Genomic DNA, 14,005 nt, shown 5'->3' on the forward strand with positions numbered 1-14,005 from the left:
AATCTAGGCTCTGAGGAAAGCGTATATATCTACAAGATACACATTAAGAATGCACCTGTTTCTTTAGAGAGCATTAGGTGTTTGTATTGCTTTACTTATGTATTTCTATGTTTTACATACTGTAGCCTACCTATTTCTTTTAATGTAAACCCACTTAGGCAATACTATGTTGGAACCCTTTCAACATTGACAGGAATAAGTACCTATACAGTATATAACAAAGTCTCCCAACTGCAAAAGCAGGAGAAAAGTGGATCTGCAAAGCTGCACCAGATTTATCAATATAAAAGAATCCTGTCGCCTTCAATAAGACTGTTCTTTAGTAAATCGGGTGCAGTTTTCTTGCTTTATGTTTTCTATTTTTGCAGCAGGGAGACTTAGATACAAAGTGGCCTACCAGCGTCAAATGACATTATGGGGTCGTGTAACATCACGTTGCCTAGCAACGTGACGTCACATGACCCCGCGGGTTTCCAAACATGGAAACAGTCACCTAGCAGCTGATGTTCTCAAACTCGGGAACAACACATTGTTAACAGGGTATTGCAGTGTAGAAACACGTGTAATACAAAAATAATCATATTGAGAAGTAATTTTTTGGTGTACAGCTAATTGTTTCCATGCAAATAACTGAATGTGATGTTTTTGGACAAAGTATTAAGGGTTCAGTCCCACATTACAGTCCTCCATAATCTTAAACAAGTAACTGGATTTGTTTCCCAATACCGAAGTATCTTAATATAACCAGTTAATGCCTAGTAAGTATTCATTTTTATCTCTGCTGAATTCTCAGGTAGCTAATGACAGTGACAATTCATTCCTTTAAGTCTCCCAAGATCTGTCAAGGGTTAATCCAGGAATTCTTCCTAGGTGTGTTTGAATAATATTGCCAGCACAATAACATAGCTTGATAATATGGTATTATTTTAAAATAATTTAGGAACAATACACAATCACATTTTTCATTCTAAAATGTAGATATGTTTCTGGTATACATGTTGTGTGCACAGTTTCCGTATATGAATGGCAGAGCACAGAAAGATAACACTTGCATGGCTACTGTATAATCAGTTTTGATTTTTTCCCCCTATAATTTGGAGGTCAGGATATCTTTATGACAGAAGAACAAAAAAAATATTACAACGCAATGAAGAAGCTGGGGTCCAAGAAACCACAGAAACCCGTCCCAAGGCCACTGGTGAGGTTTATGTCTTAAATAATATAAGTCAATAATAAGTACTGTAGCGTAATTAGTAAAGTTTGACCCATTTTCAAAGACATTGAAAAACAGGTTATCTAAAATACAGGAAGGGCTGATAATTTACATTTTTCAAACCACTACTTTAAAAAGATACAGTACTAAGGGAATTAGTTACTTGGTAAGCAATTGGATATTATCTAGGTATGGGTGAATAATTCTCCTGAATTTGTATTTGCTGCGAATATGACGATTTTTGTATTTTCTAATTTTTTTTTTTTTTTTAAATTAGTTTGAGTTCGAATATTCAAAAGATTAGAAAATTAAACATTTGGGAATATTTGAAAAATGTTGCAAAAAATATTAGAACATTTGAGAATATTACAGAAATTGCAAAGAGTATTAAAAAACGAGAGAATATTTGAATATTCTAAAACTATTAGAATCCTGTATATTCCAAATAGTCAACATTTTCAGAAAATGTAAAAAAAAAAAAAAAAAAAAATAAAAAAAAACCACTTCTAACCAATTTAGACACACAATCACTCATCTATAATATTGTCTGTTTAGATTTTAGCAAGTGGCTGCAAAGTACAGTACAGTGCAATATTTGTTGTGATAAATTGCTAATAAAGATTCTAAGATGAAATGCTATACCTAATCCGATCGTTGTGTGATTGGCTGCTTCAGGGCTTATTAATAAGGCCCGTTAGTGTCTGTTTAACTGAAAATGTGCCTTGATATACTGTATGATAGCCTGTTCACAAAAGTATGATATCAAAAGTTAATGGCTATTCCTTTCAAATAAAGGATTTTTAATAATTGATAATAGCTATTGCACTTTAATAAATAGACCACAAAATATTCAATATCTTCCCATGCTTTAGTATTTCCTTGGCATCCCTATAGGTTCTTGATCCACCAAAATTCTAACGTTGAAAATAAAACCGGTCCTAATTATATTCCATGGTAAAGCATTGTGTATAAAATCATACAACAGAAGACTTTCTAAGGTAAAGGATCTATTTCAAATGTACAAAATACAGTAAAGGGAAATAAGAATATATCACAAATTGGGATTGGAAGAAAATGTTGCTGAATATTCTTTCAACGTTATCACTTTTATTCATCATATGATTATTATGGGTGTTCTTTGATGAATTCACCGGATCACAGGGTTGAAACAAACTGGTTTCAACAAGAGCAATTTGGTGCTTGCTTTTAAGTTTATTTTGATCTTCTGAACCAGCAGGGTTGGCCAACTCCAGTCCTGGCCAGGCCAGGCCAGGAATTAGGGATATCCTAGCTTCAGAACAGCTAATTGTGTCATTCTGACTGAGCCACTGATTGTGCCACCTGTGCTGAAGCAGGAATATCCTTAAAACCTGCCGTGTTGGGGCCCTTAAGGACTGGAGTTGGCCACCGCTGCTCTAGACAATCTTCATTTGATAAAACCTCATCTTTACCTACCATTGTATATGCAGGGTTGTGTACATAAAGGTCTATATTAAGGTGAACAGCGTTCCAAAGAAGGAAAAGGAGGTGTAGATGGTGGTTTCTAATAATGCCAGAAACAACGTCTGAGAAATGCCTGAGCATATATAGGCAGAGAGAATACATTCAAAAGCAAGTCAGGCGTTCCGTAGCTCCAGTATTCCTCTAACGACAAACACAAGCTTATAATACAAATCCGTATACAAGTACAGTAAAATGGATGCTAATTTAAACATGCCTTTCTTATGGGCTGAATTCATTTAAGTAAGATCGCCATTATATTTCATTAATGGGCGTTCACATGAATGGCTGTTAATGAGCAGTAATGGCTATGGCATTTTAGTGAACATACCTCTTTGGCCATCCTTTTATTCCCCCTTTGATTTACCGAACAAGAAAACCTTACAGGTCTAATGTGGCATAAACCTCTCTGGCTAATAGAGCTGCATCAAATGTGAGACATGAAGACATGTTCTGAGTCCAGCAGGAAGAAGACTGCGTGTTTGTGCATGCCCTCTAGCACTGAAGCTCTTCGATGTGCATGTCTGTGTGAGGTTTCCCAGGCATGAAGAATGACTTAACCCTCGCTTTGTGTATTTCAGAACAAATTCCAAGGTGCCGTCTTTGATTTTGTATCCCAACAAGTATTTGATATCACCATCATGATCCTTATCTGTTTAAACATGGTGACTATGATGATTGAAACAGATGACCAAACCGATGAAATGGAGAACATCTTGTATTGGGTTAATGCCGTCTTCATTGTTCTTTTTTCTGGGGAATGTATGCTCAAATTGATTTCCCTGCGTCATTATTACTTTACTATGGGCTGGAACATATTTGATTTTGTGGTCGTCATCCTCTCTATTGTGGGTATGTATATTTTACTTCTAAAGGGTGTAAGGAAGCACATCATTAAAAAAAAATCACTTTAGAAATGTTTTAGGTTTAAAGCAGCTTGTGTCATCAAAAAGATCATTTTCAAGCAAGTTAATGATTTGCAGACATAGCTCAACATCAAAATTAAATGAAAGAATTAGGGCCACCTAATACCATTTTGTCTTTACTATTCTAAGGCCGTGCTTATAGTAACGGCGAAGCGATGCCGTGTCAAAACAAGTACAGCTTAACCCCCTTATAACGCTGTGCTTGGGGTCCAAAGAAGCGCATCGCGCTATAAGAGGATCGCGTTAGAAATAATGTGCAATTGTATGCATTGTACAATAAAGTATTTAAGATACCAATAATCGTGTTGTAAAGTATTCATGGGAGTATGAAGACGGTCAGCGCAAAACTCATGGACCTCACGATGTTGATGGAACAGGATGAAGTTGAATAAAAATTGAATAAAAAATGGAATAAAACACAGTATTAATGCATCCACATGTGTGGGGGATGGGAGGGGGGGGGTGTGGGTGGAGGATATGATGGAATGGGTGATAGTGGATTTCCACTAAATATACAATCAAAGAAACATAAACATATAGTTTCAGTGACTCACACAGGCTTGTGTGAGACTTCGCCCTCAATGCAGACTGTAGTTGGTAAATGCAGACTCCTATGGTGGAGTCACAATAAACATAAAACTCACATGGCCTAATGTGAGTTCTTGCCCTCAGAGGGTGATGTCAGCCTGTATAGGTGATGTGGAATCGTCTCAGCAAAATATCCCCCAATAGGTGTAGTGTGTGAGTGGCTCCTCTCCCCGTTGCCCATAGACCAAAAAATGTGTGCAAAACCAGGGTTAGCAATATAACAGGTCTTTATTGGTAACAGTTAAAACATGAACATAAACATAGACAAGCATAAACGTTATAAAACAAGGTGAATAAACAAAAAGCACACTCACACTGAATTGCAACTCTTGTTGCCCAGCATCAGCCGCGTGGTTTGATCCTGCAAGATCTCCTCCTCCGTTGTTGCTCTCACTGGCGCGTCCGGCAGTGGAACCGGAAGAGAGGATCTACACCGGATGTCCTGCGGTCGGCTGGGTCCCTCTCTCAATGAGCTCCGGCAGGGAACAACGCGTTTCGCAGTAAGCTTCGTCAGGACATCCGGTGTAGATCCTCTCTTCCGGTTCCACTGCCGGACGCGCCAGTGAGAGCAACAACGGAGGAGATCTTGCAGGATCAAACCACGCGGCTGATGCTGGGCAACAAGAGTTGCAATTCAGTGTGAGTGTGCTTTTTGTTTATTCACCTTGTTTTATAACGTTTATGTTTTTACAACGTTTATGCTTGTCTATGTTTATGTTTATGTTTTAACTGTTACCAATAAAGACCTGTTATATTGCTAACCCTGGTTTTGCACACATTTTTTGGTCTATGGGCAACGGGGAGAGGAGCCACTCACACACTACACCTATTGGGGGATATTTTGCTGAGACGATTCCACATCACCTATACAGGCTGACATCACCCTCTGAGGGCAAGAACTCACATTAGGCCGTGTGAGTTTTATGTTTATTGTGACTCCACCATAGGAGTCTGCATTTACCAACTACAGTCTGCGTTGAGGGCGAAGTCTCACACAAGCCCGTGTGAGTCACTGAAACTATATGTTTATGTTTCTTTGATTGTATATTTAGTGGAAATCCACTATCACCCATTCCATCATATCCTCCACCCACACCCCCCCCTCCCATCCCCCACACATGTGGATGTCATGCATTAATACTGTGTTTTATTCCATTTTTTATTCCATTTTTATTCAACTTCATCCTGTTCCATCAACATCGTGAGGTCCATGAGTTTTGCGCTGACCATCTTCATACTCCCATTGCCACGTTAAGAAGGACACGGGGTTCCCTTCTTCAAGGTCAAGCAGCAGCCAAAAAAACCATCAAAAGGGCCAGTATATATTTTTATACTCTTTTATACCACAAACACAATTTTTACATTTTTTAATACTTCAATATATTACAGGCGTTGTAGCATTTTCTAGCCACACATCCCAGGGAGCGCCCCAGTTCAAACATCCACTGTAAAGTATTCATAAATACGAAAATTGGGAGCCACCCTTGCACCGCGTTATAAGCGGATTCGCATTGTAACGGATCGCGCTATAATGGGGCTGAGCTGAAGATTTAATCTGTCGGGAGCGCCTATAGTGGGCGCGACACAGCGACCAAGGTCGCTGGAAGTCAATGGAATTGCCGACCGCCACGTGACGTCAGCGGCACGTGAGCAGTTCAGCCAATGAGGGTGAACCGCTCACGGCCACGCCCCCTGGTCGCCGTCACTTGTCTCCTACACTACTGGAGTTGGCTACCCCTGTTCTAGAGAGAGAAATAGGATGAGGTAGCACCATGCGTAATGTAAATGCGAAACAGATTTTCTATCAGAATTTTATGCTACGATTTTAACTTCTAAGTTTCAAATTGGAATAGTTGGATGCATTTCAGCAAAAAGAAGAGAATATTTATAACAGATATTGTAAAGATTTAGTGGTTTATTCATTAAGGTGCGACAATGCTGGTTGTGCACTTCCGTTTGCAAACTCCATTTGGCTTGAATGGGAGTTTTTGATCCATAGTGCCTGAAGGGCACTATTGCACTTTAGTGAATTTGTGTTTAGTGTTCTTGAATCCATGGTAAAATAAAATGCAATTTCCTTTCTTAAAGGCAAAGCAGCCTAAGTGTGCTGCGAAAACTGCAATTCCTTGTACAGAAATTGGGAATCCAAAATTGCACTACACTGTATATCTTTAAAGCAAACGCTGTCCCAGTGTGGTATTAATCTTGATATGTTGCATTATTAGTGTCATTGACCAAAATTCTGACATTTAACAAATGCTTGTATTTTTTTCGATTTATTATCAGAATTTTTGATAAGCATTTATATTTCCTAAATATGTTAATGTATGTCTATAGATTGGTATCCTAATACATATTTGGTCTCGCTTTTTCTCATCCACAGGAATGTTTCTAGCTGAAATTATTGAAAAATACTTTGTGTCTCCTACACTGTTCAGAGTTATAAGATTGGCCAGAATTGGTCGTATTTTGCGTCTCATTAAGGGAGCCAAAGGCATTCGTACTTTGCTGTTTGCATTGATGATGTCACTTCCTGCATTATTCAACATAGGTCTACTACTTTTTCTCGTGATGTTCATTTATGCCATTTTTGGAATGTCCAACTTTGCCTATGTTAAGCATGAAGCCGGAATTGATGATATGTTCAACTTTGAAACCTTTGGCAACAGCATGATCTGCTTGTTTCAGATCACAACATCTGCTGGGTGGGACGGTTTGTTAGCACCAATTCTTAACAGTGGGAGGCCTGACTGTGACCCAGAAATAGCCCACCCAGGAAGCTCTGTAAAAGGTGATTGCGGTAATCCATCGGTTGGGATTTTCTTTTTTGTTAGTTATATCATAATATCATTCTTGGTTGTGGTAAACATGTATATTGCTGTTATTTTGGAGAACTTTAGTGTTGCTACTGAAGAAAGTGCAGAACCACTAGGTGAGGATGACTTTGAGATGTTCTACGAGGTTTGGGAAAAGTTTGATTCAAGTGCATCACAGTTCATACAATACAGTAAATTGACTGATTTTGCTGATGCACTGGATCCACCTCTTCGTATGCCAAAACCAAACAATGTTCAGCTTATTGCAATGGATCTCCCTATGGTAAGTGGTGACAGAATTCACTGCCTTGACATCCTATTTGCCTTTACAAAGCGTGTGTTGGGTGAAGGTGATGAAATGGATAATCTACGACAACCAATGGAAGAACGTTTCATGGCATCCAACCCTTCAAAAGTCTCCTACGAACCAATTACATCCACCTTACGTAGAAAACAAGAGGAATTATCTGCCATTATTATTCAACGCTGTTTCCGACGTTATATTTTAAAGAAAACCATAAAACATGCTTCATTTATGTACCACCAAGATAAGTGCAAAGATGGAGACAGTCTACTTATGAGGAAAGAAATGTTGAGTGATCGACAAAATGGAAACTCAACAACGGAGAAAGCAGACATCACACCCTCAACAACGTCTCCTCCATCCTATGATAGTGTTACAAAACCAGACAAAGAAAAACATGAAAAAGACAAAGTAGAGAAAGAAGACAGAGGCAAAGATGTCAGGGAGCATAAAAAATAATTTCTGTGGCAAACTGTTTACAGCCTGTGAACATTACTTATTTATGTCAACAGGACTCCTTTCAGAGATTCATGCCAAACTGACAGTTCTTATAATTGTGTACTTATGGTCAGTGCCTACAATAGGATAGTGACCCTCTGTCAAGAAATGACTATAATGGCGTGCAACAACCTTGACTGGAGGTTACTGTTCTAACCACTTCACTGCTATAGAGGCTTGTAATGCATTGACGATCAATGTTTTGCAGGCCCCTTCAGAAGTAAAAGGGTTATCTCCCAGCTGACACTGCTGAAGAGGATAGTCAAAATGGCTACTCCGACTGTGCGGAATGGGGACCATTTTGTGGGATACAAACCTAATTTTTTTGTGTGTTGAACACTTTAGTAAAGTACGTGTATCCACTATTTGCATTTCAACTGCCATATTTGCCATATGTTTACAAATTCTATGTTTATGGATTCATCATTTTTTTGAATTCATAGGTTCTCTACTATTATATGCGACTATTTTTGTAAATGGGTTTTATGTTGGGATGGGGCTGTTACCTACCACTTCAAAGGTATGAGGACCAGGTGTTCTATTATATCTTTCTCTATAACATATATGAATAAAATTGATTGCATGAAAGCATGCTGGACTCATAGGTCATGCATGAAAAAACCATGGAGCTACAAACAAACTAAAAACAACAAATCGTATTATGTGACACTAAATGTTGAGGTGCTTAACTGTTCATGCTGTGTCACATAAAGAGAAGTTTATATGTGCCTGTTATGTCCCATAAAGTCCCATATCAGAGGACAGATGGATTCAATTTTTATGCAAATCTCAGCTAGCGCAAACATCATTTCAGTGTCTAGAGGCACAGATTCTAAGTCTTTGTCAAGTGAAATGAATTTGCCCAATAGCACAGGATTGACCAAAACAAACATTTTTTAGGCTTTATCCTGCAGTATTGTTTAGCCATCTTCAGCTGTCAGCAAGGTTGACATTGTACATGTCAATGGAATTGCCTATGTTATGGTGTGTAAATAATTTTACCCTGTGGTGGATGTTTGAGCAAAGAAATAATGACTTGGGCACAGTATTTATTGCATCAAATATGTACCACAATAATTGTAGTTTGCAAGCTTTTGGAAAATAATAGAAAATATTATGTACCAATATAAATAGTTTGGACGCTATCACAAATGCATGTTTATATTGCCTGGGCTGCTTTATGATGTTTCTTCCACTGTCCAGCAGTCTGATATGGAAAGCCATATGCCAATGGTAAAGTAAGACAAATTGTTCAACAAGACCTCATTTCTTTGTCATTAAGCAATAGTTTGCCTCTGTTAATATTTTGTTTCTTTCTTTGGTTTACATTTTTCTTTTTACGTTAGAACTGTTTGGTATATATCCAGACGAAATTGGGAATGTTTCAAACTGCTTTAAAGGATATGGAGTTTTTAAGATAATATAAATACTGTAAATATTCATTTAGCTTTATTTTTCAGCATTTTGTACATAAGAGAAGAGATGAAAACTTAACTTCATGTCAATGTTGCGGTCACTTTTTTTTACTTTCCATACATAGCACTCTTTAATTGGAGATCTTCACAAAATAAAGGATGGAGAAGAGAGTTGCAAATTTGCTATTTTATTATTATTATAATTATTATTATTATATTTTCGCACACACTGAATGTGGAATTAATTGTGGAAAAACTGGGACCACAGCTTACACGCATTAAAGTATAACAACAGAAAAACACTGAGGATAATGTACTGGAATTAGGAACACTGCCTGCATCAGATGTTTAACTGTTTCAGTGCCAGGGGGACCTGGAACACAGTGGAAAAAAAAGTGTTTCAGGCTTGGCTACAACTGAGTGTTAAAGAAAGTTTTTGTTAATTTACGTTATTCATACTTCTTTCTAGAGTCGTCTTGCATTATTCATTTTATTCTTGTTGATTCACGCTGCACTGGAATGTTTTACCTACTATGTGGGATCCACAAGCTTCATTTTTCCAAGAAGACATGAATTTGCTTACTACACCATGTTAGCTTAAGTTCTGTTTTTAACACATGCAGAAGTTTAATGTAGACTCCTATGTTTACTAAGACTAATGACTTGTAGTGTACTAGTGAACTGCATGCAGGAAAATGCTATTACCTAAAATTACAGCTAACTACATTACAAACAAGCCAAAAGAATAAAGATTACATTTTGTATTGTATTTGTGTGTTCTGGCTCTGTTTTCCTTTTTTTTTTTTTTTTTTTTTAGATTGCAATGTCAAAAAGAAATACAGTGGAAACAATATTGATGTTAACTGAGGCATATTTTTCAGTGTATAAAATCTTTAAGTAAAATGTTAACTCCCCACTAATTTAATATAGCACTGTGGTTAATGAAAATACATACAAATCTGCATTAATACGTTTCTGCACATGCATGTAGTTGTGAAGAAAAACATAGTGTAACATACTTGAACATATATCATTTCAGCTTAGAAACCAACGTGTATTTTTCCACTTAAAAGTATATTATCACTCTAGAAGCCCTCCTGGAAATAAGACTATACACACTTCTATCCCATTTAAGCTTCTTCTGCATCGAAAACAGAGACATACCGTAAAAGCAATATAACAATCTCCAAAACCCCCAAAAAGTCACCCATACTGTGAGGAAGGACACTCCTGTTGGTTAAATCTGCAATTTAAAAGCCAAGTGGGATAAGCAATGCAGTAAGGCCCAGATTCACATAGCTCTGTTAACTGATCTAGCGTCACGTTAACCCACTTTAAAGCTGCAGTTCAGTCAATATCCTGCATGTGTGTTTTTTTTAATAAATCAGTTCTGTAGGAAGAAAAAATACTTTTAGCATTTTCTGTTTTAAAAAAAACAACTTTTAAAGACCAATTTTCTTGTATTCTATTTTAACAGCCATTTGCTAAGGCACTGCCCCTTCATGTCCTGTCACAAGCCCTGGCACACCCCTTTGTCAGCCCTGCCCTCCCTCTAGCACTTGTCAGTGCAGGATTGCTCATGAATATTCATGAGCTTCCACTGACAGACAAGCAGAATATAAACAGATCCCTTCACTAATTATGTCACCAAATTTCAACCTATCAATACATGGAGAACGAATTGACCTGCAGCTATACAGCTCTTTAGGTAATTAGAGATTGCACACATAAAACTATTGAAGTAAAGAAATAAATTTAAAAAAAAAAAGACTGAACTGCAGCTTTAAGCCTATGCTAATAACTAGAGAACATGGCTGAACATTTTTTTTTTGCGTATTTGGATCCACCTCGGATTGGCCGGTTACTTTGGTCTGTAGATTTCCACAGATCAGTCTCAAAAAGAGTGATTTTGTCTTTTCTGGATTTTTTTTTGTCAGCACTGACAATCCACAAGGCAAATTAATAATCAGTGGCCGGATTTTTAACAATCAGACAACGGATTTGGGGAATCCGCGCATTGGATTCTTTAAAATCCATCCGGATTGTACCCAATGACAGTTTTGGATTCATTCGCCTGGATTGAAACTGGAACAATCCGTTGACGACTTTTATACCACGGAACAGATTTTTAATGGAAAGCTCGGGAAATTCCGGGAAACTGATTTTGACAGTCCCACCTATCTCTACTAATAACGTATTCCGTTGTTCTTTTGGGGTATAATTAGCTTTCTAGGTTATGTATTAACCTCAGTGAAAATAACGTCCGTTAATAATTCATGTGATGTTATGAGCCTTGATTTAACTGAGCTCTGTGGATCTGGCCCCAAGTTAGAATGTCATGAATCATGATTCACTGAAAATATGTTCTTTAAGGGGTCTGTGTATTAAGCCAGTGGTTCTCAACTCTAGTTCTCAAGGCTCCCCCACCCCCCCCCCTACAGGTAGGTTTTCAGGATATCACTGCTTCAGCAAAGGTGGCTCCCTGCTCAAGTCAAACAGTGACTTCCTGATTCAGCACATGTGGCACCATCATTAATTGAGCCACCTGTGCTGAAGCTGGGATATCCTTAAAACCTGACCTGTTGGTGGGGTCTTGAGGACTGGAGTTGAGAACCTTTGTATTAAGAAATGTTGAACTAAAACAGGCATTGTTAGCTTGCATTAATGTACAGTAACAACGTAGTTTCCTCCAATGGTGCACTATCTGCACTGGCGTGCAAATTGTAGAGTGCCACTGTAATGAGTTAGAGAGGCGATACATGGTATTTTAATGAGATGCATGAAATTCTGCATCTCTGTGCGCCATTCTTTTTCTTAACTGTGCCCAATCTGAAGTTTAACATATTGATGTAAGTTATATAAAACCGTTTGCAAATAATGCAGCAGTGCTTCAAAACATACTTTTTCTCTGTGTTTATACAGAGATTCAAAAAGTTTCTATTCTCTGTAAGTGTTGCCCAATGGGGAAGTGTATTTATATATTGGGATAAATAGGGCAACATGTTCACTTTTGGAGGTTGTAGTATATAAGTTTATGCTTTAGTAAAACTGTGGTCTATATTGATGTAATACTAATGATAACTAGGGGGGAGGTTATGAAAAACATTACTTTTTCAGGGTAGGAAGTAATATTGCAGAATGAAAGTGAATGTATGCTGCTTAAACTGCTGTATGGAATTCATTAGTGTGCAATTGTTTAATTAGTTCTACTTTTCTATTTGCTTGCTGATTTCATATCTGAAATGATCCTGTATCCTTGATAGCTCTGCACACTCAGACATGTCATTAGAATCACTGCAGTTATATTCCTCCCGTTACATGTATGTTTTGTAACAGGCTCTAAACTTGCTAGTTGCAAGGTCATTTGTGGATTGGGTATATGGAGTGATAGTGGAGAAAGCTGTTTCTCCATTCGTTTGCATTATAGTCCTGAATGTGGAAACATATACTTTACATTGCCACAATTTTTGTAATGTGATTTTATTTGCAAAGTAGTTTGTCCCTCAACTTTTTGGTGGGAAAGTCTTTCTTTTAGCCAACATACTGTAAGAATATGTAATATATATATTTTTATTTTTTAGTGTTGCACAATATGCAGCACTTTACATGGACATTTTTAAACACAATATCTTAACATGTGGAGCTTACAAATGTAATTTGTGTGCATGAAGCTCCATGTAAGTAAGAAATCTCCCAATGTGACAATTAATGGAGTAAATTGAGATTTTGGCTTCACTGCCTACAAGACATTACCACTAGAGCACTCGTGCCTGCAAAAAAACATCTGTAACTTTTCTTCTATAAATGGGTCTAGGCTAAAACCTGACGGTTTTGGTGAGAGCCTGTATCACATGTTTTAACAAACATTGGTGTAATATCATCTGAGAAGGAACGTCAAATATATACGGGTACATCCACAGAGCTCTGTTAATGAATTAACGAGATATTAACATCTCGTTAAGTGCTAATGGGGATCTTCATAGCTCAGTAACGATGCGTTAAGTGCTGTTTTCAGACGTAACAAGCCATTTGCGTTACTACAGTATAACGGATGTTAGTGCTAATGATTTTCCAAAAGAGCTGTTCCTTCTAACAACGCATATCCCCAGAGTTCTGTTATAGTTAACACAGGGATTTAATGTTAGGTCAGAGCTAAAGGTGGCGTTACTCACCTCTAGACCCTGAAATAACTCTTTTGCAGGATCTGGATAAGTGTAAACCACAGCTAGGTCTGATTTAACTATCATATTGTAATATACCAGGTTCTTTTCCTCTTCTGTCTTCACTTTTGTTAGCTTTAATTAAACACCTATTTAATGTCTGCATGGAAGTAATGCCGCCTTTTGGTAAGACCAGCTAACACCATGTTATTTGAAGCAGGGTAGTGCTAACCTCACATGGCGTTAAGCCTCTGCTAATGAGATCACTAACGGCCGTTGTTTTGCATGTATTTAGTTTTGTAGATACCCGTTAAACTCAAGGAAACTACTAGGCATTATCTATTTAGGTAACGCCACGTTAGTATCCCAGATTCAACGCAGCTCTGTGGATTTACCCCATAGATTGGCAATTTGCTAAATTTTAGCACATACCATTTAGAGGCTTTAAGCCTTTATTTTCTCAAAGTTGCTTTATGCAAATGTGCTGTAGCATACAGTATTTGTAGTCTTTCTGAGACTGCCCATGAGGGATGTGCGAAAAGTTAGCACAACTTTGGGACTCTGGATAAATTAGTGGCGGGGCAG

The 14,005-nt window shown here is 37.7% G+C and overlaps 1 protein-coding gene across 6 annotated transcripts in view; it reads left to right on the forward strand.

Moving 5' to 3' along the window:
* The window catches only part of LOC142499606 (sodium channel protein type 2 subunit alpha-like), a 167,676-nt gene extending 157,647 nt beyond the window's left edge, over window positions 1-10,029 (forward strand). For all 6 annotated transcript variants that reach the window (XM_075609189.1, XM_075609192.1, XM_075609188.1 and 3 more), the window contains 3 exons: window positions 1,094-1,198; window positions 3,295-3,565; window positions 6,611-10,029. In XM_075609189.1, the coding sequence (XP_075465304.1) occupies window positions 1,094-1,198; window positions 3,295-3,565; window positions 6,611-7,806 (1,572 nt within the window). In that variant the 3' untranslated portion in view covers window positions 7,807-10,029. The remainder of the gene's footprint in view (window positions 1-1,093; window positions 1,199-3,294; window positions 3,566-6,610) is intronic.
* The last annotated feature ends 3,976 nt before the right edge of the window (window positions 10,030-14,005 follow it).

Source organism: Ascaphus truei, chromosome 7 (genome assembly GCF_040206685.1).
Source record: "Ascaphus truei isolate aAscTru1 chromosome 7, aAscTru1.hap1, whole genome shotgun sequence".
In the NCBI taxonomy this organism is placed as follows: Eukaryota; Metazoa; Chordata; class Amphibia; order Anura; family Ascaphidae; genus Ascaphus; species Ascaphus truei.